Source organism: Alternaria alternata (genome assembly GCF_001642055.1).
Source record: "Alternaria alternata strain SRC1lrK2f unplaced genomic scaffold CC77scaffold_25, whole genome shotgun sequence".
Lineage (NCBI taxonomy): Eukaryota > Fungi > Ascomycota > Dothideomycetes > Pleosporales > Pleosporaceae > Alternaria > Alternaria alternata.
Window position 1 is genome coordinate 351,211 of NW_017306214.1, and position 24,515 is coordinate 375,725.

The 24,515-nt window shown below is 51.3% G+C and overlaps 12 protein-coding genes across 12 annotated transcripts; 4 read left to right on the forward strand and 8 right to left on the reverse strand.

Annotated features, from left to right (window-relative positions):
* Positions 1-120: 120 nt before the first annotated feature.
* CC77DRAFT_1013110 (hypothetical protein) lies at positions 121-762 on the reverse strand (the record flags this gene model as incomplete). The annotated part of the gene is made up of 2 exons (XM_018523812.1): positions 121-446; positions 501-762. The coding sequence occupies 2 exons, from the start codon at positions 760-762 to the stop codon at positions 121-123; spliced, it is 588 nt and encodes a 195-aa protein (XP_018380977.1).
* A 408-nt stretch (positions 763-1,170) lies between these two features.
* CC77DRAFT_450050 (glycoside hydrolase) lies at positions 1,171-3,760 on the reverse strand. The gene has a single exon (XM_018531733.1). It carries the CDS (start codon positions 3,669-3,671, stop codon positions 1,305-1,307), a length of 2,367 nt encoding a protein of 788 aa, XP_018380978.1. The 5' UTR covers positions 3,672-3,760; the 3' UTR covers positions 1,171-1,304.
* A 568-nt stretch (positions 3,761-4,328) lies between these two features.
* CC77DRAFT_1099110 (hypothetical protein) lies at positions 4,329-6,450 on the reverse strand. The gene is made up of 2 exons (XM_018529986.1): positions 5,996-6,450; positions 4,329-5,943 (listed from the first exon to the last, which is right to left on the reverse strand). The coding sequence occupies exons 1-2, from the start codon at positions 6,081-6,083 to the stop codon at positions 4,679-4,681; spliced, it is 1,353 nt and encodes a 450-aa protein (XP_018380979.1). The 5' UTR covers positions 6,084-6,450; the 3' UTR covers positions 4,329-4,678.
* Positions 6,451-6,610: 160 nt separating this feature from the next.
* On the reverse strand, positions 6,611-8,182 carry CC77DRAFT_1024921 (phosphoglycerate mutase-like protein). The gene is made up of 3 exons (XM_018525966.1): positions 8,093-8,182; positions 7,093-8,046; positions 6,611-6,913 (listed from the first exon to the last, which is right to left on the reverse strand). The coding sequence occupies exons 1-2, from the start codon at positions 8,158-8,160 to the stop codon at positions 7,104-7,106; spliced, it is 1,011 nt and encodes a 336-aa protein (XP_018380980.1). The 5' UTR covers positions 8,161-8,182; the 3' UTR covers positions 6,611-6,913; positions 7,093-7,103.
* Positions 8,183-8,576: 394 nt separating this feature from the next.
* Positions 8,577-9,167, reverse strand: CC77DRAFT_450164 (hypothetical protein). The gene has a single exon (XM_018531734.1). The coding sequence runs from the start codon at positions 8,908-8,910 to the stop codon at positions 8,611-8,613; it is 300 nt and encodes a 99-aa protein (XP_018380981.1). The 5' UTR covers positions 8,911-9,167; the 3' UTR covers positions 8,577-8,610.
* Positions 9,168-9,316: 149 nt separating this feature from the next.
* CC77DRAFT_1044046 (hypothetical protein) lies at positions 9,317-12,204 on the forward strand. Its single transcript, XM_018527336.1, has 3 exons — positions 9,317-10,155; positions 10,209-11,481; positions 11,556-12,204. Exons 1-3 carry the CDS (start codon positions 9,424-9,426, stop codon positions 12,014-12,016), a joined length of 2,466 nt encoding a protein of 821 aa, XP_018380982.1. The 5' UTR covers positions 9,317-9,423; the 3' UTR covers positions 12,017-12,204.
* CC77DRAFT_999232 (TauD-domain-containing protein) lies at positions 12,175-13,803 on the reverse strand (the record flags this gene model as incomplete). Its single annotated transcript, XM_018536558.1, has 3 exons — positions 12,175-12,944; positions 12,994-13,556; positions 13,607-13,803. The coding sequence occupies 3 exons, from the start codon at positions 13,801-13,803 to the stop codon at positions 12,544-12,546; spliced, it is 1,161 nt and encodes a 386-aa protein (XP_018380983.1). The 3' UTR covers positions 12,175-12,543.
* Positions 13,804-14,569: 766 nt separating this feature from the next.
* On the forward strand, positions 14,570-16,557 carry CC77DRAFT_450170 (MFS general substrate transporter). Its single transcript, XM_018531735.1, has 3 exons — positions 14,570-14,985; positions 15,038-15,904; positions 15,952-16,557. Exons 1-3 carry the CDS (start codon positions 14,743-14,745, stop codon positions 16,492-16,494), a joined length of 1,653 nt encoding a protein of 550 aa, XP_018380984.1. The 5' UTR covers positions 14,570-14,742; the 3' UTR covers positions 16,495-16,557.
* CC77DRAFT_999236 (NAD(P)-binding protein) lies at positions 16,498-17,452 on the reverse strand. Its single transcript, XM_018536559.1, has 2 exons — positions 17,302-17,452; positions 16,498-17,244 (listed from the first exon to the last, which is right to left on the reverse strand). Exons 1-2 carry the CDS (start codon positions 17,371-17,373, stop codon positions 16,621-16,623), a joined length of 696 nt encoding a protein of 231 aa, XP_018380985.1. The 5' UTR covers positions 17,374-17,452; the 3' UTR covers positions 16,498-16,620.
* A 1,352-nt stretch (positions 17,453-18,804) lies between these two features.
* Positions 18,805-20,743, forward strand: CC77DRAFT_1013118 (alpha/beta-hydrolase; the record flags this gene model as incomplete). Its single annotated transcript, XM_018523813.1, has 3 exons — positions 18,805-18,954; positions 19,032-19,947; positions 20,001-20,743. 3 exons carry the CDS (start codon positions 18,805-18,807, stop codon positions 20,741-20,743), a joined length of 1,809 nt encoding a protein of 602 aa, XP_018380986.1.
* A 356-nt stretch (positions 20,744-21,099) lies between these two features.
* CC77DRAFT_450488 (HbrB-like protein) lies at positions 21,100-24,220 on the reverse strand. Its single transcript, XM_018531739.1, has one exon. It carries the CDS (start codon positions 23,858-23,860, stop codon positions 21,254-21,256), a length of 2,607 nt encoding a protein of 868 aa, XP_018380987.1. The 5' UTR covers positions 23,861-24,220; the 3' UTR covers positions 21,100-21,253.
* Positions 24,221-24,252: 32 nt separating this feature from the next.
* CC77DRAFT_946424 (hypothetical protein) lies at positions 24,253-24,513 on the forward strand (the record flags this gene model as incomplete). The annotated part of the gene is made up of 1 exon (XM_018535083.1): positions 24,253-24,513. A coding segment is annotated over one exon (261 nt), but the record flags the coding sequence as incomplete, so codon positions are not given.
* Positions 24,514-24,515: the final 2 nt, after the last annotated feature.

Sequence of the window (24,515 nt, forward strand, 5' to 3'; positions counted from 1 at the left end):
TGGGTACTCAAGCCCGTAACAGGGGGGTTCCAACGTATCGGAGACGTGCAAGCCACCCACAGCGAGAACAGGGCCCTCCGGTACATCCGCTAGAGCATCGAAGAGAAGCTTGTTGACGCACTAGACGCATAGGCGAGTGTAGAATCGACGCAGTGCCAGCAGACTAGAGCTGATCGCGTAGTTCAAGGGCCCTGCAGTAAGACGCCTTAGGCTCTGATCGTGTAAGCACGTCACCTTAACCTGACGAGCCCTAGCAGGATTTCCTCGCCATAACACGATCTTCAGCACCGAATACTTTCTCTTGTTGCGTGACTTTCCAGCGCTGACGTTCGGCTTCAGGGTGAATATTTCCTGATCTGATTGGTCGCGAGTGCGGTAAAAGTCATGGCTTCCAGGAAAACCACCACCCCAGTCGAGCGACGTGTGCTCAATCTTAGTGCCGATAACTTGCAGGAAGTTAGTTTCGAGAGAGAGTTTTTCCCATTCTAAGATGTGCTTACCATAAGAATCTTCCTTAGACTGTGTCGACAAGTCCGTCTGTATCGACTTGCTGCGCGTCGGTTGGGGCTTTGAGCTCAGCGGCACTGACGGAGAGAGTCGAGCCGCTGGAACCGATGGCGGCGGACGTTTATTGGGATCTCTATAGAGGGAGTCGTCATCTTCCGTAGAGTCGTCAATGAGGTCGACACCGAGGCAAACGAACCGTTGGGGAAACACACACCATGTGGCTCTCTTTGAACCAGTCTCTGTAAGAGCCCCCATGTCAGTAAGTAATTCTTTGGATATCGTGTCAGTGAAATGACTTGACTTACTCCTGTGAGACTCCTAATATGGTCTAGAGGTTCGTACGTCAACGACGTCTTCATCAATAGGCTTCACACCCACCGGATATACAGCAATAAAAGCTAAAAGATGGTCTCTGAAAACTGAAGGACAGTATGAGGTGTCACTTCTAAGACCTGAGAAAGTGACATCGTCGCTGACAGCTTGCGATGGTAGGCTTGGGCAGGAGCACGGCAATTCTGTTCGCTGTTAGGTTACTGACAACGCCCAATGCACAAGCCGGTTTGTGAATCAAGTAAGACGACTGAAAGTAGAAAAGGTGAGATGGAAAACAACACAGTGAGTGAGTAGGAGAAATCAAGATGAGGGAGGGAGATGCTTGAGTACTGCCCGTTTGCTGCGGCACGGACCTTTTTTTTTTAGCGTGTCTCCCCGTTACACAGCGACACGCCCAATCGCGCCAACGCTGCATGAATTCGACCTGTCGTTTCCCGACCCCAGCTACGACGACAAGCAAAATTTCAAGCCACAGTCACCGTCCCGTTTCCCCTCAGATCCATGGAACTTGCTCCTACATGCACAATAAAATCTCCCTTTTCAACCACATACTGCATCTTCCTATCCCACAGCCCCCACTTGCTCACATCCAACTCCACACTGACATCTACCGTCTCACCAGCCTTAATCATAACCTTCTTGAAGCCCTTGAGCTCTTTGTTCGGCACCACAACGCTAGCAAAGACATCTTGCACATATACCTGAACTACTTCCTTGCCGTCGACATCTGATTCATTGGTCACACTTACGGTTGCCGTGATCTTATCAGTTGCGCTGACTTCGGTCTTTGAGAGAGTGACGTTGGAGTAAGTGAAGTTTGCGTAGGAGAGGCCATAGCCGAACTCATAGAGTGGCTGAGGGTTATTGAGAACGTATTGGTGACCGAACTGGAGTGTACCGTTTGGCAAGATAGCACCAGCATCGGTGGCTCGGCCGGAATTCAAGTAGTCGTAATAGATTGGGAGGGTACCCACATCGTAAGGGAAGGAGACAGAAAGCTTGCCAGAGGGCGTGACATCGCCGAAGAGGACGTCAGCCAATCCGTTGCCACCCTGTTCTCCGGGATAGAACTGCTGAAGGAGAGCGGCTGCATTATCGGAGATCCAAGGCTCTGTGACGGGCTTTCCAGAGGAGTAGACCACGATGGTTGGTTTACCAGTCTCGATGATGGCTTGGACGAGCTCGCCCATAGCGCCGACGAGGTTGAGCGATGCGACATCTACGTGCTCACCAGTAGTGGCGTTCAGACCTTGCCAGAGCTCCTGTTGATCTCGTGACCAGGTACCGACGACGACTACTGCGATATCAGCAGCTTCAGCCGCTGCAACTGCATCGGGGAAGCCGGATTGGTCGTTCGACCAGCGCTCACAACCTAGGGCGTATGTTACTGTACCGCTAGATGCGCTCTGAATACCTTGCAATGGAGTAACGTTCGTGGGGTTGTACTGAGAGCGGTAGACCACGTAATCGCCCAGGTTCGTAATGTTCGCCATGGGGCCGATGACGGCGATGTTGGCAGACTTGGAGAGAGGCAGAGTGCTGTTCTTGTTCTCAAGCAAGACGATTGAGTCAGCCTCGAGCGTCCTCGCAAGCTGGACATGTTCCTCAGGGTGGATGATGGACTCCGTCTCGTTTGTGGACAATCCTTGGTATGGGTTTTCGAAAAGACCCATTGTAAACTTCGCTCGAAGCTGGCGGCTCACGGCTCTGTCGACAATCTCAATGTCAAGCTTGCCTTCTTCGACCAAACGAGGGATGTTCGCATAGTTGTACGAGCCTCCACCCATCTCCACATCGTTACCATTCGGTAGGGCCATGAGTGTTACCGCTTCGCTGTCGATTGGTGTATCTTCGGTCTTGCATTGACACAGCTTGAAGTTGCAGCAGAGTCGGTCCGTGGCTCCCGCGTCTGAAGTCAACCAGTACTTGTAGCCCCACTCTTCACGGAGGATTGTCTCTTGCATATGACCATCGGCGATCGAAGGTATCCCGTCGTAAGAGTGGTAGGCACCCATGATGTTCCAGGCGTCGGCGTCGATTATAGCACGGTGAAAAGATGGCAGCCATGTGGTTCGGAGCTCCCGTTCACCTCCATGAACTGGTCCAGTATTAAGACCTTGCTCTGGGTTACTGAAACCGGCGAAGTGCTTGACTGTAGCGCTGACATTCAGACTCTGCACTCCCATAACGTACTCGTATGCCATCTCGCCGGCTAAGAAACCGTCCTCGCCGTACGTCTCTTCTACTCTGCCAAAACGCAGCTCGCGCGCCAAGTCCGCAAGTGGTGCGAATAATTGATTGATACCAAGAGGTGCCGATTCCTTCGCAATAGCCACGGCCATATCGTGAATCAGCTGCGGATCCCACGAGCAAGCCTGCCCGATCGGACTGTTGTAGATGGTCGCGTTACCCACGAGTAAGCCGTGAATAGCCTCGGTCTGAACCATGGCCGGGATACCCAATGTTGTGTTATGTAAAAGGTAGTCCTGGCCAATCTTGACGCCATTGCTGATCCACTCCGCAGGTATCGGATAGCCAACGTAGAACTGACCCGCGCGGACGCGAAAGTTCCATTCGAGACCGGTCTCGTTGACGACATTAGTAGTGACATTGATCCAGTTCGAGATGTCTCCTTGGATGAGCTGAGCAGTTTTTTCCTCAATTGTCATACGAGAAAGAAGGTCTGCCACTCGGTCCTCTACGGGAGCCGATGCATCCTTGTAGGTTGCATTTGCTGCTGCCTGTCTGCGGACCAGATCGAGTGCGCTACTGGGAAGTAGAAGAGCGCACCCAACAAGTAGGGAGGCTGAACCGAAGAAGGACTGCCGCATATTGGTGTGAGATGTAGGTGCAGTCTCGCCCGGATACTGGGTTCTAGACAATGTATCTTGGGTCTTATAGATTTGATCCAGGGTCTACGGACCGTTGGAACATGCACCCGCAGAATCCATGATGTACCGCGGACAATTGTCTCCCGAGGCGCTCGCTGTATATTGAGGTACCGGTTCAATGGACGACGATCGATGCAATGTTTATAAGCGAGGTGACGCCGAGAGCGTTGGGCTGTGTGCAGCGCGTGTTGGGTCTTCGAGAACACCCCTGGTGCAGATCGGAAGGCTTGCTGTATCCATATCCATCTCAAAAACGCGTGATTTTGTGACTTGACGCGTTCAATCGAAGTGATGACGACCGTGTAAAGTGTGTCGAGTCTGAGGTTTGATTGACGGAAGAAATGGTGGCTTGCGCTAGCCAAGGCGGCCTCTCCCCCGCTTCTGATCTTCAACGAACAAACCTCTCCGCACTTCAACCCCGGATCATCTCAATCATTGAACCTTTCTGAGATAGCCTGATGTACCGTTTGTGTTCCTTCGGAAACTAGGGATCAGATCCGCAAGCTTCGCTGCATGGTTGCGCTGAAAGTTTGCTCAATGACGTCGCAGGTTTTGACAATTGAAGGAAGCTTTACTTGAGTTACAACATTCATTGTACATTATATAATATTCAAAGATCTCGACGTTGACCGCGGCCGAGCACCTTCTCACTAATCCCACTTTGATATCTTTGTCGCTCTCGTTTGTAGAATTCTATGTCAGAACGATCTCAATGCATCCCTTAACCGAAAACCACACCCAAAAGTTCTAACTCTCCTTCGAACGCCGTGTCAATCGCGTACCTGGTATATCCTCCTCTTGCTTCCCTTGATAGCCAATTAACCTTAAAAACATTAAAGTAACAATCGTAATAATAACATAAGAATCGTAAAGTCATCGTTCTCTCTCGCGTAAAACATCTCGCTCATAACGGTAATGAGGGAAATTAGAAAAAGAAGGCCATGTCGCTAATGAAGGAATACGCTCGCTACACCGAAGAAAGCCACCCACCAAACCCTCTCTTTGTTCCTCTCACTCAAAACACCCGATGCGCCCGCCGCACTGGGCGCAGGCGGAACACCGGTGCCATATTGTGAGATTCTCGTTGAGGTAGGTGTGGCGGCAGTGCTGAGCGTCGAACCAGCGACGTTCGCGCTAGAGGGCTCGGGTGTAGGGCGTGAGATGGGAGGTGCAGAGCCACGGGAGGCGGAGGGGTTGTATGAGAATGGTGGTGCCGTGGGAAATTCCGTGTTGGATTCGGTGCTAGATGGAGATGATGGTGTTGGAATCGTGACTGTGACTGTCGAGAGGATGGTGGATGGCGGTTCTGATGGCGAGGTTGACCTCGACTCTACTTCAGATGACGACGGCACAACCGAGTCGCTTGTTGACGTCGAAGTCGGTGAAGCTATCGACGCGGATGGGGATGCGGTGGTGGGCGCAACCACGGTCGTTGTTGTCGTCCCCGATATACTTGGGTTGGTGCTTGACGGAGAAGGAACTAGGGGGGTTGGAGTAAAGATAACGGTCGTCGTAGTGGTCGTATAGGTCGTCCCAACTGATCGCTGAGTCACCTCGGATAGGAGGATGGATGACAGAAGTCCGAGATTTATGGTTGAGCTATCTGGGAGGAGGATAGACGACAGAAGCCCAAGATCGATGCTGGAGCTAGCCAGCTCCTCACCTATGCCGATTTCAGCAGCCAGAGCTAGGCCAGGAAGAATACTGCTGACGGTAGCAGACGAAGGCACAACACTGGGAGAGCTCTGATTTGCGGATGCTGGAAGAGTAGTTAAGCAATCCGAAATCGTTGCCGTCGGAAGCGTCGCGTTGTAAGCAAAAGTCGAATTTGGTTGTTGTGCTGTGGCATACACCGTTTCGGCGACGACTATCACTACCACGGGAGGATACTCTGAAGTGGGGATTGACGAAGGTGAGGTGACGGTTGCTGAGCTTACAAGTGGCGAGTAGATGAGTGTGGCATTTTGTGTGGTAACATTGAGCGAACTTGATACTGACAGCGTCACTGTTGATGCTTCTGGGGAGGAGCTGGAGACTGCGTATGCAGTTGATGAAGAGGGAGAAACATCGACAACAGATGTATTTGACGATGAGGTCGGGTAGGGGGCGACGATGGCTGTGCTGGAATCTGATATTGACGTCGACAGGGTAGTCGGTGGTGTTGGTAGTCCAGGAGCATGTACGTGTGGCCGTGGTGTTCCGATAGTGGTAGCTATCAAGGTCAGTATATCGCAATCTTCCAAGCCATCATACCATCTACTCACTACTATTGACATAATACGGTCCTGGCACTACACCACCGAGTACACCCACCGACAGCGTACTCAGCTGAATTACTATTGAGCTTCTCATGGTGAACGAATGTGGACTGTGATCGCGCAAAGAACGACGTGCTGCAATTGGCCCGACACAAAGATCTCAAGAAGATCCGACAGCGACCGGAACAAAAAGACTGCAGATTGAACGATTGAACAAAACACAAAGCGTTGACGACAGAAATAATCCTACCAGCCCTACTTTCATATGTATTAATACTGGGGGGCTGATATCGACCCTTCCCGGAAACCGGGGTGGCAGGTCGCCAGCCACCAGCGGCCAATCCTATGAAAAAGCATGCTTGCCGCACAACAACGTTCGGTGTAGCGCAGTGCACACGCACAACCTATGCACCGTGCCATCGGCAGCCATATGAAACTTACCGGAATATCGCTTTTACAGGCATGCGACAGCGGTCGAGATACTGCGATATTGCGGTGAGTGATGCGACGATGAGGAAGGCGGGTGCTGCACGGACCTTCACCACGTCAAAACTTGGTAGCCAACGCGACAAGGCTTTGTGATACCCGCGCGACGCGTTGTATCTACCCATGGGTGGTAGAATCTGCGAATCACCGTGGCACTGACTAGCAGCATATGGAGAGCCGAGTCGTGGTTATTCCACCGCCAGCGCAGAGTACGGAAAGCGACAGAGCGTGGACCGCCTTGTCTTGGCTTCAAGAGCCAGCACGGTCTAGACGTCAAATTCAGTGTAACCTTGGAGATGCTGTGTGATGGAGTCACGGTACAAGGATTCATGCAGTGAAATGGGTCAAGATGAAGGACTATGTGCAAAAGAAGGATTTGTATTGATTTCCAATTAGAGCATGAGATGCATGATTCTGGGTGGACGCACCAGACATAATCTATGGCCTCATTTATTAGCGAAGTTCTCAAACAAAAGCAGTAAAAGAACAAAATGAGTTGAATGCGAATCAGACAGCAGTTGGTACAATTTTTGGTCGACATTAAATTCCGATCAGGTCTGTGATTAAAAGGTTTTTTCATCATTGCATATGAAAGGAAAGAAGATTTGTGGACTTACCATCGATGACTTCAAACAGTTTTGCAACGTTTGAAGAAGATCTTGATGCTGCTCTGCGATGCATCGTGACGAGAACTTCCGATACCGCCACGAGTGCGTTTGATGCCGCGGAGATGGTCTTTACCATTAATCGCAAGAATGGTAGAGGACCATCCTCTCGCAATGCGCGGTCTAATGGCTGGCGAGGCTGCGACGGCTGCCCGAGTAGGCACTTGGGAAACCTGCTGGCGTGCAGAACCATGTTCAGTCGCGGGATCTGATGCCTCGGTCTCATCCAGATCTTCATTGGTAGCTGGCATCTCTACAAGCGATGAACAACGTTCTAGCGTAGGTACAGCAGGTACCTGCGCAACGACAGTGGAATCACCACGGTCTATCCTCGTCATGCGCAACTCGAGATAGCCAGTATTGGACCAGCCACCCAGATGCTCGAGCGATGGTCGCGCTATTGCTTGGAGCCCCGGAGAGAGCGCAACGCTTTTATGTGGAAGGTGCAACAGCAGGCGCCTCCAAAGGGTAGAGAGGAAGATCCCGTGCGAGACTATCGCAACCACGAGGTCGGCGTCTTTCGACGCTTCATCGAGGAGCGGCAAGAGATGCTCATTGAGGAATGAGTCAGCTCGACGCGCCATGCTGTCTTTCGACTCGGCATCCGCGAAGCTCGTCGTATCCTTGTTCTCCGGTCGATCGTGGAATTTCTTCCCTTCCATCGAACCGAAGTCCTTCTCCATCAGCACTGGTAGCTGCTTAACATCAGGAACTGCTTTCACAGTGTTGTCATCATCGGTCGACGCGAACTGAGCATCTCGGATTCTTCCAGCCGTCTTCACAGCTCGCTGGAGGTGTGACGAGAAGATGTGGGTAAACGTCAAATCGAGAGACTTGAAGTGCAGACCCAGACGAGTGGCCTGTTGGTAGCCGTGGTTGGTGAGGGCTGAATCTCTACTACCGGCACTGAAACTGTTAGCAAAGATAAGGTCCGAGCTGGCGAAGTGCTTACTAGAGTTGCGCGACATTGTCGACTGTTTCCCCATGACGGATCAGAAACAGCCTCATCGATCGCGCCATGGTGCCCACAGAGGGCGGTATGAAGCGTCCTGGAGCTTCATTGATAATAGAGCGGTGCAGAGAAAGAGCGAGCTCTGGGAATGTCCGCGAATCGTTTTCGCTGGAGGGGTCCGTGTTAGCGTTGTGATGACTAAGTAATGCCGAGTTCCCTCTATTCTCTGTAGACCATCCACATCCCGGCAACTACCATACCTCTTTGCACATCAGACGTGTTTCCAGCATTACATCAGTCTATATTCAAGACATATTGGATCATGGTATTGGCCATACAACCTATGTCGTCAATCATCTCTTGGCCGCACGCAGCTGCCAGAAACATAGGCCTGAGAATCATCGACAGAACGCACGCTTCAATTATAATGATTACCTAGAGAGTTCCTGAAGTAAATCCATGAATTCATAAAGCCTACGGCTAAATCAGACACCCGAGATTCATCTGCGATTAGTCGTTCATGTTCTCAACTTTGAAGCACCAGTATATCTTAAGACCAACAAGATCCATCGGCCATCGAATATACACATACTAAAGAAGACGATACATAATTGACTTTCGTTTCCTTGTAGCTGGGTCTCGCTCTGAAACGCCGAGAGTAGACCGCTCCGTCGACCCAGCACCGCCTTCCATCGTACTGTCGACAAACCAAAATGCGATCGCTTCAGTCCTTCCCATCTTCCCATTATTCTTTCTGGACCTCTTCTCTCTATATAATTCATACGGGCTATATTAAGACTGAAGCGGACAAGGCACATGTGCGTATTACTCCTCGCTCTTGTCCCGGCTTGATCAGCCTTCTTTAACTTCCGAGGTAAAAACGCACACTCCGTTTGCGGTCTTCGTCGTTCTTGAACCACACTTCAAACTTTCCGTCTCCCAATTTTTAGCTCTCATCACCACCAGATTTTCTCCAAACAGCGAAACTTGTTCGCTCGGTTTTCTCACTCTCGCTGCAGGCTTTGCAAGTCTGTCTTGATGTACCATCAGCCTGCTGATAAACTTGCTAACTTTGGACACGTTGACTGCGATCTGTGTAGCGATTTGCATCATTTGATCCCGCGTTCCCTCAGTTGGGGCGGGGTTTCCCTCCTGAGCTCCTCTCACCTCAGGCTTTCGGGCTCGCCAACTCAGCATCAAGAAACGCTAAGCCGACGCTTAAAACCCCTCACCAGGACACGACCTGTCCACAAGTTGCAAGCCACCCTCCACCAATACTCTTTGTTGCGACGTCGACCGATCAGTGACGGCTTGTCTGGACAGTTTCAGCCATGAGCAATACCATAAACGATAGCATGCCGCCCAGGCCTGACGTTGAATTTGACTTCAATCTTCCTCATGGGATCGATGCCGGCGATAGCGTCAAAGGGAATCTTCACTCTACACATGGCTACCAAGAGAATGACAACTTACCAAAAGTCATGCACGAACATGTCGAGCAAGATATTGACATCGACATGCGTGATCGAAGTAATGACGACAACAGCATACATGACCAGAACTCAAGTGATCAAGATATGAACCACCAGATACTCCAGATACTCGAACAGGGATTCTCTGATGACGACGATGCTCCCCAAGCATTCGACCGCTCCTGGTCTGGTCATCAGGCCCGGAAGTCTCCGCCTACAAGCAAGAAATCGCCAAGAACTGAAGATGGTGACGATGAGGCAAGCCCCAGAGTTAAGAGACCACGCCAGTCTCTTTTTGGGGGGCCAACGGATGAGATTGAAGAAGATCAGTTTGACGACCTTTTCGGAGAATTGCCTGAAGAAGGCCTCAGAGACCAAGCTGACAACCTCCTCGAAACTGAGGTTCCGAGAGAAAACATCGGCAACCGCCTGTCTGGTCTAGATCTCGAAGCGCAAGAGACGGAAGTCCATTCATCTGAGCAACCACTCAATCTTGGCTTTGGATTCGAGGAATCTGATAGAGATAGCATGTCTCCCAGAATGTCCCCAGCGCTATCTGACGGCGAGATCGTTATTCCCCCTGATACACAGGTATGTAAAATCAGTTCATGACCGTCATAGCAATTTCGTATTAACTTTACTAGCCAGCCTATGGGTTGCGTCAAGGTATCGAACGAAGAGCTGCGTATACATATGTCGATCAAGACGAGTCTGGCAATTTCGATCCCGTAAACGAAACCCAGAACAAAGCACATAGACTCAGGATGGCAAAGGCAGCGAAGGCTGCCAAAGCCGCACGGCGCTTGGAAAGAGACCAGCATCGTGTACCTAAAGAGCCGGTTTTGAAGTGCATCGTCAAGCTTCGCATTGCAAATTTCGGCAATGTGAAGAATATCACAGACGACCAGGACAATTGGCCAGAAGACTGGTCAGACATTGATTCTGATGTTGAGCGCGAACTACAAGAGTATCGCGCATTCTTCCGTCACAACACCCCCGATCGCCGCATGCAGCTTCCGATTCAAGATCCCCGCTCCGAGGTTGAAGATTTGACAGGCCATCCAGCAGCGCGAGGTTGCATATCCTGTCGCGTACATGGAGCTGAGTGCTCTATGGTAACAGGTGGTACATATCCATGTCAGTACTGCTGCGATCTAAACCAGGACTGCGACCCCATCATCACACCTACCGAGAAAGGGCGCTGCAAGCAATGTGTCGACGACAGTATCGACTATTGTTCTTTCGAAAATGAGCCTGGCCAAGCGATTTGCGACCATTGCGCTGAGAACGAGCACATTTGCGCAGCGCTTCCGCCAGTTGGCTACCGCGCCGAGAGGATCGTCATCGACGATGTAATCTATACTGAGGACCGACCATACACACAGTGCACCAACTGTCGCCGTGAGAAGAAGCGCTGCAGCCTAAAGAAGAAAACCGACAAACCGCCATGCAAATACTGCAAGAAGCACAACATCGGCTGCACCTTCTACGAGATCCCGAAAGTAGTGAAAGAGAAGAAAGCCAAGACCAAAGGGCCCACAGAAGGAGATGCACCTGAAGTCGCAATTCCAGATCATGACTACTTCACGAAGGAAGACCTAGAAGATTTGTACAACGAAGACGTGTACATGAAGTCACGCTCACCAACCCCCGAGATTGAGATGGAAGATGAAGCGGGCCGCAAGGGTACGCTGACAAAGATCATGACCAGCTTCGCGCATCCTATCCAGTTCGGTACCATCAAAAACACTTCTGACTGCAACTTCTGCGAGCTACCAATATTCGGATTCGTTGGCCATTTCGAGAAGGAGGTTCATGTAATCCGCTGGTACGGCGGACATGGGTACACGGAAGTCGGTGGAGGCCATGCGCAGGACAAGGAGGGGGTGACGACTATGTGCCAAATTTGCGCGATTGGTAAGTTGCATATGGCAAGGTCTTTTTGAAGGCTTAGACATTACCAAAATCGAGTTTGCTAATAGTCCTTTTAGGTAGGGCGCAGATCATGACTTGCGATGAACACGACATGCAGCACATCTTCCCCGATGGTACGGTCTCAAGTTTCGAAGAAGCATGTGCCGATCTCCTAGAGGTCGCCGAAAACTCGAAAGAGGTCCAACAGCAACTCCAACGCTGGTGCTCTATGTGTTTCTCCCCAGCAGCGTTCACCTGCTGTGCGCGGCAAGCTTCACTTTTCGCATCCGAGGATGACGAGATGGAACTTGACGGGTGTGGCCTGAAGCTCTGTGCTAGGTGTGAAAGTAAGCTTAAGAAGGATTTCGATGGGAACAGTAGTCTTATGGCTGAGGCACTCGACCGTGAGAGCAAGGCTAAAGAGGAGGACGAGTTTTCTGGAGACGTGACGGTGGTCAGAGCGGATGTCGGATTCATTTCTAAGAAAGGGATGCTGATGAGAAATATGGAACTTGAGGCGGATAAAGGAGACCTCTAGCTTGTCATGTAGCCGTTGACAACGACATGGAGAACGGTGCTCTATGTGTGCGCGGGAGCTACAGGGTGCGTGAGTCATCGGCTTTGGCTGAACTGACATCTTTATCGAATATAAAAATCTTTTACATCGACATCTCCTAGGATTGTTTCAAATCGAACATTGCGGTCTGTCCAGTTTTTTCTTCGTGTTGGTCCTAACGATTGTGTTTGAAGTGTCCGTGTTCGCAGGCTTCTCCCTGCAAAGACTATGACGCAATGAACTCGCGCGATACTCCTTTCCTTCCCCAACCTCGCGATTTTCCCGATTCACTACGACATCATCAGTAAAGGCCCAATGTCGTTGACGGGCTTCCTGCTATCCTGTTTATCATGGCCTGACTGAAGACGATATGGCCATGGTGTTCTGGCAGTGCTTGGGAACGCCGCGTGTACCTCCAGGACACAGCAGCTGGCACATGATCACCACAGGATATACCGAAGCTTCGAAGGGTCAACAAGGACTCAATACATTATCGCAAACTAACTCTACTAATACTCAAAGCCAGCAGCCTTGCGCTCTTCCAATGCCGTCTCATAAGGAGCCTCGGCCTGCGGCGTGATCCTCGCCAAATGCCTGCGCGCGCCGTCATCCCAATCGAGCAACGCACTGTGCGCCGTAACGCGATTATCCCATACCACAACAGTACCCGGCGCCCATTTAACGCGTGCCTGGAAGTCTTGGCCCTTCGCGATATGATCGTATAGGAAGTTGAGTAGGAAGTCCGACTCCTCTTTCTTGAAGCCTACGATGCGTCGGCTAAATTGAGGATTCACGAAGAGCGCTTTCTCGCCAGTAGCGGGATGCGTTCGTACAAGCGGATGAATTGAAGTCACTGGGTCGCGACGGACAATGCCACCTCTGTTCTTGCTGTTGTCGGCTTGCTCGACAGCTAAGACGATGTGAGTACCTTTTCACAGCTGTCTTTGATGAGAGCTTACCTGAGTGGACGACTTTCAAGCCGTGTAGTCGCTTTCTGAACTCTGGTGAGAGTCTGTTGTACGCTGCCGCCTGGTTCGCGAACAAAGTGTCGCCTCCAGCAGCTGGTCCATCAAGAAGATACAAGAAAGTCGTTCCGGGTGGCTGTTTCTCATACGTCACGTCAGAATGCCAAGTAATGGAGTTCGTTCGCTCTTCAAAGAAATCTCGCGCAGTGGTGTCATCTGTACCTCGGTGGACAAGGTGAACCTCAGGATAGCCTTCAGGAGCCCCGGATGTAGGATGGATGTGGTGCCGACCGAAGTAACCACCAAAAGCAAGAGCGTCTTTGATTGGGATGTCTGCAAAGTCTTGGTCGCGGAACGCTACAACTTTCTTCTGGGCGACAAAGAGTGCGAGTTCGTCCTTTCCAGCATCGGTCAGCTTGCTCAGCTGGACGCCATGGACTTCAGCGCCGATATTTGCGGTAATGTCGGCAACTGTAGCATCCTTTAAGAGGTTAGGGAAAGAAGGATCAGCATCTTTTCCGTGCTCAGTGTGCTCAAACGGCTCCCATGGTGGATATCTGAATCTCTAATCAGATCCTAGTCTCACTAAGAGCATGGCGATACTCACCTCTGTCCCTTCTCGTTGTCCCAAGTCGGGAGGTAGTGTGGGTATTTAGCAGGCGCGTGCTTGTCTGTGCCGCGCAGCTCGAGCTCTTTCCGGAATACTTTTGGGCCACCAAAAGCAGCTTCTTTGTACTGACCAACTCCAGACTTGTAGCCTACAGTAGTCTGTTCGGTGACTTCTTCGATAAGAGCTGGAGCCATGTTGCTACTAGACCTGTCTACTCAGTTGATGTTTGTGAGAGCGTCAATTTGAAAGGATGGTGTATCATACATTGCGCAGCCTTATATGCCCGACGTCTACCCGACATCGCATTATTACCGCGGGTAGCAGTTCTTCGACGTCAGGCCCTGACATCGGACATGCGCAACCCCGCTCTCACAAACTTAGTGGCGAGTTGCCACTGTTATCGGGTGTCGCAGTCAAGCGATACACCTTGGCGATCCAGGAAGAACGACTGCCGCGATATGCCTGATCAATCAGGAGGCGATCAGATTGCATCAAGCATGCACTGTATTGCTTCATACATACTTCCCGCCCCACACTGTCCGCGAATAGGAAAGACTGTCGACTTGCGAAAGGCTTCGTACAGCCGAACCATCCCACGCGATGTCGAATATACGGCTTTTCTGGCGTCAGAATAATCTCCGCACGGCCCGCTGGGGTAATGGTGGATATGGTGTTCCTTATCCATGTCGCCAACACCCCAGCCAATCACGCAATCCCCCATGGAAGAAGACGACAACGAATCAACCTCGGATTTACTGGAGACAAAAGTTATGCTCTGCTGCAACATAACATCCACAGTTTGCGTGCTTGCGGGCCACGGGAAGGCCCTTGTCGCTGATACTTCCGCGGATAGCAAAGAAATCCGAATGCGATTGGGGAGTGCAGTGATGGCGAAGGTGGATTGATAGTTGGTGGATATACGGTCATCATGCGTTGTAGCGCTAGCAAAATTGCAACACTTTTCCTCCGAGAAGGCGCAAGTCCAGAAGCTTTGTACATGGGCTGGCCATCGCACGAGTCGACGGGCGAGGGAGTGTTCACTGATATAATGGAGAGGTATCCTCCAAGACAATCCCAAGATGTCCAAGAGCTTGACAATTTAGCGACTCTCTCGGAAAGATTCATCACCGAATATGGGTAATAGCGCTGACGAATACCCTGTCGATGGTAAAGCGCTGTACGACACTACTGGGAGCGCCAACAGCAGCGACACTTCAGTGGACGGATCCGGTACGAAAGGAAAAGATGGCACGACGTTTGTCTCGGCGGGCCTCGGGAAAGACCACTACAGACCTGTAGAGTCTTATGAAGGTATCCATCGGTATGATCCAGACTTTGTGTGGGAGAAGAAAGAAGAGAAGCGTTTGGTGCGAAAGGTACACGGCAACATATTAGAAAGATTGTCGTACTCTTGCTAACCTATTACAGATCGACAAGCGCATCTGTACTTGGGCTTGCCTAATGTTCTTCGCACTACAACTCGATCGAGGCAACATCTCCCAAGCACTCAGTGACAACATGCTCGACGACCTCAACATAAACACCAACGACTACAACTATGGCCAGACCATCTTCTACCTCTGCTTCTTGTGTGCGGAGCTTCCGTCTCAGCTCATTAGCAAGAAACTTGGACCTGACAACTGGATCCCTATTCAGATGGTAAGCTGGAGTCTCGTGGCTAGCTTGCAGGCCTTTCTCAGTGGCCGTAGCTCGTTCTTTGCCTGTCGTGCGCTTCTGGGTTTGATAGAGGGTGGTTTCATTCCCGACAATATCCTTTACCTCAGCTACTTCTACACTGGGTGGGAACTACCCGGACGATTGAGTTGGTTTTGGGTGAGCTACCAGTCCACATCGATCGTCTCTGCTTTCCTGGCTTTCGGTATCTTGCGTCTGCGCGGGCACAACGGCATGGAAGGATGGCGCTGGTTGTTCGCTCTCGAGGGTATGTTGACAGGCTTGATCGGTATCGCATCATGGTTCTACCTGCCGCCAAGCCCAACGCAGACTGCGAGCAAGACCTGGAACCCCTTTCGTGGAAAGGATGGGTGGTTCAATGAGAGGGAAGAGAAAATCATGGTGAACCGCATCCTAAGGGATGACCCCAGCAAGGGCGATATGCACAACAGACAGGGCCTGAGCTTCCGCATGCTGTGGGAATGCATCAAGGACTACCACATGTGGCCAATTTACTTGATCGGTTTATCCTGGACTATACCGTCTACACCGTCGACGGCGTATCTCACGCTTCAACTTCGATCGCTCGGTTTTGGAACATTCGAAACCAATCTACTTACCGTAAGTACCAAGACTGGGAAGATGTCTGACGGAACTGACATTTATAGATCCCGGCATACGTACTTTTCATTCTACAGCTCTTGTCATGGACATACATATCCGAGCGCTTCAACCAACGCTTTCTTGTCGGTCTCATTTCCCAAGTCTGGGCTCTTCCACTCCTCATCGCCCTCGAAGTGCTCCCCGCAGACGTATCTCCGTGGTCACGCTGGGTACTTTCAACCCTCCTTGTCGGTCACCCATATGTTCACGCTATCCTCGTTGCAATTACTTCACGTAACGCTGGCGCAGTCCGGACCCGTACCGTGGCCAGTGCGATGTACAACATGACAGTGCAGGCGAGTAGCATCATCAGCCAAAACATCTACAGAGACGACGACAAACCGCTTTACCGGAGGGGAAACAAGGTGTTAATCGCAATCTGCGCGTACAACTTTCTGCTTTTCATCGGAGCGAAGTTTTACTACGTTGCTGTGAATAAGAAGAGAGATAGGATTTGGCAAAGCATGACGAAGGAAGAGAAGGAGACGTATCTGGAGACTACAAAGGAAGAAGGGAACAAACGATTAGATTTCCGGTTCGCGCATTAGGTTGGCTTTCTGAGACCAGCGGTCATCGAATTCAGTCGTATATACTTTCAGTGCTCTTGATAGATCAACATCCCAACTATTCGAATACATATATAAATTACCCCCATACAATTTAAACACTGCCACCTACCAGGGCAGCTCCTCCCCGCTCCGATGGAAGAACATCCCTGTGCTTTCCATCCCCTTCTTACTCAGCACATCCCATAAACCCTCTGCCGCTACCTCTGGCTCCACCGCGCCTGGCACATCTTCCTCCTTATGTCTAGCATCCAACGCTGTCTTGACAATTCCCGGGTGCAGCACAAGTACTGCCACACCCTCGTCTTTCAGATCCACACTCGCGCTCTTGAAAAGGCTATTTACGGCCGCTTTACTGGCGCGGTATGCGTATTGGCCACCGGAGCTGTTATCCGCCATGCTGCCTACGCGACTTGATACCACAGCAAGCTTTGGGGATGAAGACTTGCGGATGTTGGGAAGCAGGGCTTGCGTTAGCAGGATTGGGCCGAAGGTGTTTACGGAGAAGGTGTTCTGGAGTGTTGAGAGAGAGACTGTTGCGAGGCTGTCTGAGGAGGGTGGGGACATGACGCCTGCGACATGAAGGAGGAGATCGATAGGTGTGTCATGTGTGATAGATTGAGCGAAAGAGGTTATGGAGTCCGGCGAAGAGATATCGAGTTGATGGGTAGAGCAGTCTAGAGATTTGATGACCGGGCCGAGGGTTTTGTCTACCGCTATCACTTTGTAGTCCTATGTTGGTATGTCAGGGTATTTGCAATAGAGTAAATTCTAGGAGTTATCGCCTACCTCTCTAATGAGGATTTTGGCAAGGGCATTTCCGATGCCGGAATTTGCGCCTGTGATTACTGCTGTAGGCATATTGGAAGATGGAAGGTCAGGTAGGCTGGGCTAAGCAACTATGGCATTGAGAACATACAGTAGTATCTGATGTATTAACTTTTGGCAAGTAGCCGACACGATCAATGTTATTATACATGTAGATGACCAATGACCAATGACCTATGACGTCGATGACGTTCATCTTACAAAGCAGTGAGCTTACTATCATGCTTGTGTCTACCAACTTAGGGCTCTTCGATAGAGGTACAAGATCTTAGAAACGCTTTCAAGGGAATAATCCATCTCGCAAGTAGGCAATTACATTCACGACCCATGTTGCGCGTTTCGTTCAGTAGGCTTAGAAGTCGCGCGATGCCTAATGTGGTTAGCCATCATTTGTCGAGGAGCTTCCGCTGTCATCGAGACGCGCCTGGATCGTGTTCGGACACCTAACATACGATATCCGAACTTGGAAATAACCAAAACTTTGCGAGCAGTATCAACGGCATCAACGTGGTTTACGAAGGCGGTACCGCACTAGTCTAAGTAGTCAGAGGCCACGGAACCATCACGAGCAGCAACGTTGCCGGCGTCCCCTTCGCTACCTTTGCAACTGTCAGCCGCATAGTCATACTCTTGAAGTCAAAGAGACATGTATTTGCTAGTAGCATCGTCGTCTTCAGCGTCGCCTTTGACAAACCGATGTGAGATGATAGCGGCACAGCCGATAGAAAATGCGTACTTGGAAGGATTTGTGGAGAATATCAAGGGTCAAGACGAGTGTGTCGGCGGATAGTCCTATCTGCATGCTTTCTTCCTGCATTCGAAGTTTGGTTCACTGAAAAAGCACTCAGTTTCTGCTACCCCTCATCATCGGCTTTGACCAGAACCCCGCATTTATGAGGTTCTCCAGATGAGTCTATCCGTGCCAAGTACGTATGCGCTGCGAGTAGTTCAGTCCGATGGGCAAGAGAGATGGTGACCATATTCCAGCTGTGTGCTCGAAATGTGGTTGCGGGAAAAACTAAGCTTGGATGGGTTCGCGAAAGAGATGATAATCATGCAAACATACGAATACAGGCATTGGGCATTCTCAACTTCTGTTTGTAAGAATGCTTTTTCGGTTTTGATCCACGTAAGCTGTCCAACGATGCGAACGCATTGGCAGCGGACCGCTCCACTAGGTCGTACACGTGCGGGCGATCCCGAGCAACTCCACACGGACTACAGTCTAGCCAGCTCCATGCTCCCATGGAATACCTGAGGCACCTTCTTAGCAGCGCGTATACTCACATGCAAGCGTACGTGATGTCGCAGAAAAACGAAAGGACACACGGAAAAACAATGCCTACCTAAGTAGACTGTCGTAACGGATACAGCTGGACCATGTATAAAGAGAAGCCGCGAAGCCCACCACCAGTACCTCACCCACAGTTCGACCAAGGATTTCTTATATTCGAGGCCGAAAAGATGCTTAGCTCTGCGGTCTTACTCCTGGCTGCATCGTTGGCTCTGCCAATTGATGCCCATCGGGTATCACGACTAACAGCGGACTCTACTCCCAAGCTAACCCTTCCATGGGGAACATGGGAAGGAAAGCCGTACGGCGAAGATGGCGAGGTAAGTCAAGTACCGCTCCGGTATCTAGAGCGCGAGTGAACAATCTTGACTAACAATCTCTTGCTTGGATGATATAGACTACTATTTTCAAAAACGTCCGTTTCGGCCAACCTCCTGTCGGTAATCTGCGTTTCGCAGCACCAGAGTACCCTGAAGCAATCGAAGACCCCAAACAAGTTCAAGACAGTACCTACGGGCCGAGCTGTATCCAGGCCAAGATACCTAAAGAGAATGTGACCGTAGAACCTACAGACGACAACAGCTCTCAAGCCGAGGACTGCCTGTTCCTCGATGTCTATGTTCCCTCGTGGGCTCTAGAGCCAGGTTCAGGCGTAGATGAAGATCCGCTTCCCGTTGTTGTATGGATCTATGGAGGAGCATACATCTTCGGCTCGAAGGATCTCGCTTTCAATACCACGAATGGTCTCTTCCAAGCTTACGACGGCCAAGGCATCCGTGATGCGGCTGAGCAGAGCGTCATCTGGGTAACCGGAAACTACAGGATGGGAGCGTTTGGCTTCTTGGCTGGCTCTACTATGGAAAAAGGAGCACAGCCCAATGCGGGTTTGCATGACCAGCGCCTTCTTCTAGATTGGGTGCAGCGATACATTGGGCAGGTAGGTGGAGATAACAACACTGTGAGCGCATGGGGCCTGTCTGCGGGCGCAGGATCCATCCTCCATCACCTGACCGCGTATGGCGGGAATAAGAAAGAGGAAACACCGCTGTTTCACCGGGCTGTTATGTGGAGCCCTGCGTTCCAATGGGGCTATGATCGTGCTGGAGCCTTGGAAGATACCTTCCACAAGTTCGCAGACAAGGTCGAGTGTTCTACAAAGGCGCTTGACTGTCTCCGGCAGGCCAGCACGGACGACTTGATTGAAGCCAATCAAGGTGTCGTTAATGACACTTTGAAACTGGGCTTGTTTCCATTTGGTCCGGCCGTGGATGGAGATCTTGTTCCAGAGCTTCCGGCTGCTCTGTTGAGCAAAGGTATGTGATGCTCGAAGATGATGTTCGCTACTCAGGATGTTAACCTTGACTAGGAAACCACACCAACTGCAGCTCGATCATTGTGTCTCACGACCACGACGAAGTCAGCCTATTCCTTGCGAAATGGGTTCAGACGAAAGAAAATTTCACCGAGTTCCTGACTTATGCCTTTCCCGGCGTCAAGCTTGCCAATATTCGGGATCGAATCGAGAAGCAATATCCCGCCAGACTTTTCGACTCCAAGCAGAAGATGCGCATGAGGAAGGTGCTGCGCGACTCGACCTTTGTCTGCAACACACGCCAGATCTATAACGCTTTCCGCAACGACTCTACTGTCTATACTGCGAAATTCGAGATGCCTCCTGCACAGCACGGCTTCGATATGTTCGCCCTGATTTGGCACCGCGGCGTCGCTGTAAGCGAGTTGCTTAGGAACGCATCAGAAAAGATTCCTGACTTCATTCTCGATATCTTTGATAATATCTGGCCAGTGTTTGCGCCAAGATTCCAAGATTACTTTGCGGGACATGCACTTACTGGCGATCCAAATCAGCTACATTATCGTCGCGGACTGGAGTGGAAGCCTACAGTTGATGACGGCAACGAGCTAACAAATTCATTAAAAATGGGGTTGATGTATCCAAATTATGCTCATCCTTTTTTCACGTCGGGCAAGGATGCGCAGAACTCAATGGAGAATTGTGCTTTCTGGGATGAGATTGCGAACGATATCTCGGCACTCGGGAAGGAGTCTGCACCGCTGGTCAGCTTCAAAGAACAGCTTGAGCTACGTTAAAGAATGGAGTAAAGGGCATGTATATGAGTGAGCGAAGATACAGCAAGGCTTGTGATGAACTATGTTGCAAGAAACCCACCTTAGACTTACATCATCCCTAACCAACATCCCTCCTAATTCTACTCCTTCTCCTATCTTCTCTCTTGTCTTCTTCTTGCTTTTCGTCACTACTCCTTGCCCATCTATCACCCACCTCCATGTCACCTCTTCACTTCCTCGAATTATCACGATGTCTCTACACTATGGTTGGATCAACCATCGAAGTCTACACAGATAGTTGGCTTTGCAGAATAGCTCCAACTACATCAAAGAATATAGTAAGATGTAAGCACACAAACAGACATGGATAGCAATAACACATTTCATGAGATATATTGCGAAGAGAAGTGTACTCCGTCATCCCATAGCTGATATACTCAAACACGCCGCCACCACCACTAGCACATCAACGACACCTACTATTCTATTCCTAATCTTCCCTTTCCATCCCTACCCTGCCCTTCCCCTCTCCTACGCACCAACACCCGGAACAGAAACACCACCAGCAGCAAGATTAAGCCCTCTACTCCTCGGCCCCACAAAACCTTGTCTCTGTCTGCCCGTCCTACCCCTACCCAACCAATTGTACTTGAGCTCCTTGCTCAACCTACTAATCTTGTCCTGCGCATCATCGCTCGACTGCAACGAGACGAGGACAGAAACGCACTGCAGCATTCTGCCCACAGTTTCCGTCACTTTTGTGCTATCCATGGGGGTCTGGCGCAAGCTCGAAGGGGCATTGTTGTAGTTTGAAGAATGGGAGGTGGTGGGTGGGGGGTGCAAGTGCGAGATGGTAGGATGGAGGGGGTTGAGTTGGTAAGGGTTCGAGGTGGGGGGATGTTGTGATGGGTTGGAGGAAAAGGAACCAGCGGACGTGTTACTCGTCGCTCTGCTGCGTGTGCTGGCGGCAAATGTCGAACTCGTGATACTCGTCGTACTCTCCAAATAACCCCCTGAGCTCTGCGATGTCGAGTTGAGACTGCCCATGGCCATGTCGCCGCTGCTACTTCCAGCTGTACCCGGCCTCTGTTGCTGCTGCTGCTGCTGTCCACTCATAACGCCATCTGGGATCGGACTCGGGCTCTCCAACCCTGCATTCAAATTCTCCAAACTCAGTCTTGAGAAGATGGCCATGAGCGCTTCATAACGTGGTAGTATCACAATATCCCTAAACATCAACAGCGTTATTCTCCTCACTTCCAACTCCCCGAGAATCGGTATATTCCTATGTTCAGGACTCTTGGTATTCATCTCGTCTGGCAACATGACACCCCAGAACTCTGCCGCTTGGGCACTTGTCATTATGCCTGAGCCTCGGAACTCCAAGTCTAGCGGTAGGAAAACAGCTTGCAAAAAAGGTAGGATGGTAGTGAAGACCACGAGCCACATTTCTACCAAATGAGGGATAAGCCGATCGTCGGGAACATGACGTAGTGTTTGGTCTAAAGAGCCGAAACCCGTTTGGAGGAGCTCATTCAAATCCTCAATGAGAATTATGGGGGATCGTTTGTGGATGCAGCGTTTGATGTGGACGGTGACTAAAGCGTTGAAGTCTTCGACTGGCGGCCGGGGGTCTTCGCCCTCAAATATCAATAATACCCTTGCTTTTAGCAGTGGCCAGGCGTCATCGGGTGACAGGCCGTTGATGCCAAATGAACTCCCCAGATGCAGCATCTCTGTTGTATGAGATATTGTTTGACCGGGTGTCGCCATATTCGGTGTCGTCGTTATACTGCTAGAAAGACTCGGCCATTCTGACCGTTCGGTACTAAACGACTGGTTCCGTTCCCGGTACGGAGGTTCCAGCTGAGCGTCAAGGAACGCAGCGGCTTTTTCTTCCTTTTTCGCTCGCCGCAAATGCCGGCCACCGTGTCTGAGATCCAAGCCCGTCACCGAGTTCGCAAACGAGCTTGAATGTCCTGGCGATGACGGGGCGAAGGAATACAGCGGCTCGGGAGCGCTAGGGTTTGTTGGTTTAGAATTACTACTCGCTGAGGATAATGGGAGAGCAAAGCCATCTTGATCCTTCAGTTTGTGCTTCTGCCGCGATAAAAAGTGGTGTTTATGCTTCTCTTCCTTCTTCTCTGGTAGGGAGTCGTTCCGTGGGGGTACCAGTGTAGACGTCGATGCGTTGGCGGACGAATACAGCGAAGCGTTACTGCTGTTGGTTCCCGAGTCGACTAAACTCGTCGTCGAGCCTGCCATCATCATGCGATTCAGCGCCTGCGAGCTATGAATGCCGATACCAATCTTCCCTGGCGACGGCAATGCCTGGTCTTTGCCGCTCAGCATATTGTCCACCTTGATGTTCTTGGGCTTGGACGAGAACAGCTTCCCGCCTAGCCTGCTCTTCCCCTCCTTCGGTTTCTGCAGTTGCGGCAGCTCGGGCGTCGACGAGGCTGGCTTGGGCGATGCGTGTGGCTGCTGTTGCTGTTGTTGCTGTCCCTCAATGCCAGGCGAGTTCAGCGGACTGCGAGGAAACGCGGCGTTGGCAGCACTCGTTGCAGCCATCCTGCCTCCCATGACACCATTCGAATATGTCATGCCGTTTGTTCTAAATGTGACCTGGGAATTAGCCGGCATGGGTGGCGGACTCATGGGCTGGCCGCGTCCGGTAGGCGCAGCTTCACTCGGAGCTGGTATGGTGGTGGAGCGCTTGCGATTGTGCTGAGGATTCGAGGCATAGGCGGCCTGGGCAGCAATCTGGGAAGCGGTAAGGTTTGTCTGCGAGGCCATGGTGTTGTCTCGGTCGCGTATGGAGCCCTCCTTCATGGAGCTCAAACTGGGCTCGAAATAGCCCTGGGAGCGCTGGCGTGGGCGGTGTCCTAGATGCGCGCCAATGTGGCCTGAACTCTGCGTAGCATCGCGCACAATGCCTGGACGCGAGTAGTTCTGCGCTGGAGCGGCGCGCGAGTCTGCTGATGTCGGCGACTTTGCCGACGAGGGCGAGAGTATGGCGGCGGGGAGGGGAGAGCGGCGTTGTTGCTGCAGCGTCGCCTGGGAGCCGTCCGAGTCGGAGTCGTCGAGCGATGGGCGTCGAATCGAGGGGGTGATTGGGGGTGGTGAAGAGGGAGGCATCGTGGTCGCCGCCCTTTGTGAGACCCCGTCCGTTGCTTTTGCGACGGGCGTGTGGCTGTTGCAGGGACAAGGTATAGAGGCGGTGGCTGAAGAGAAGGTGTATGGGTGGAGAAGTGAATATACGGGTATACGGGAAGAGGGAAGAAAAAATAGGCTCCTAGTCGTATTTCCTCATGGCCTGCATGAAGAAGCGTAGCAGATGCAGCGCTATCCAAGCATCGAGTCGGGTCGTCAAGTCGCAGGAAGAGCTGACGTCCATGTTCGTTAGATGCGCCGTTGGTTGATCGACGCATGGTGGCCGTGCTGTCTCCACCCCGGTACTGGGCCGCTTGACCCCACCTCAGACTCCTCCTCTCATCCACTACAACACCACATCCAAACAAGACACCCATCACGCCAACATGCCTTCTCTAACAGCAACATACACATCCCCTACCTCTCCACCACAAACCTTCACCTCCGAACTCCCCGCACTGCCATCACCACCCTCAACCACCGACCGCGTCGCATACCTCACTTCTCTCTCATCATCTCTCCGGACCCTCCAAAAAGACGTCAACGAATTTCTCACTCAAAAAATGGCCGACGACAAGGCCGCCGACGACGCAAAAGACGAGGAGACGTATGGAGAAGAAGTCGTCGATGAAGATTGAGC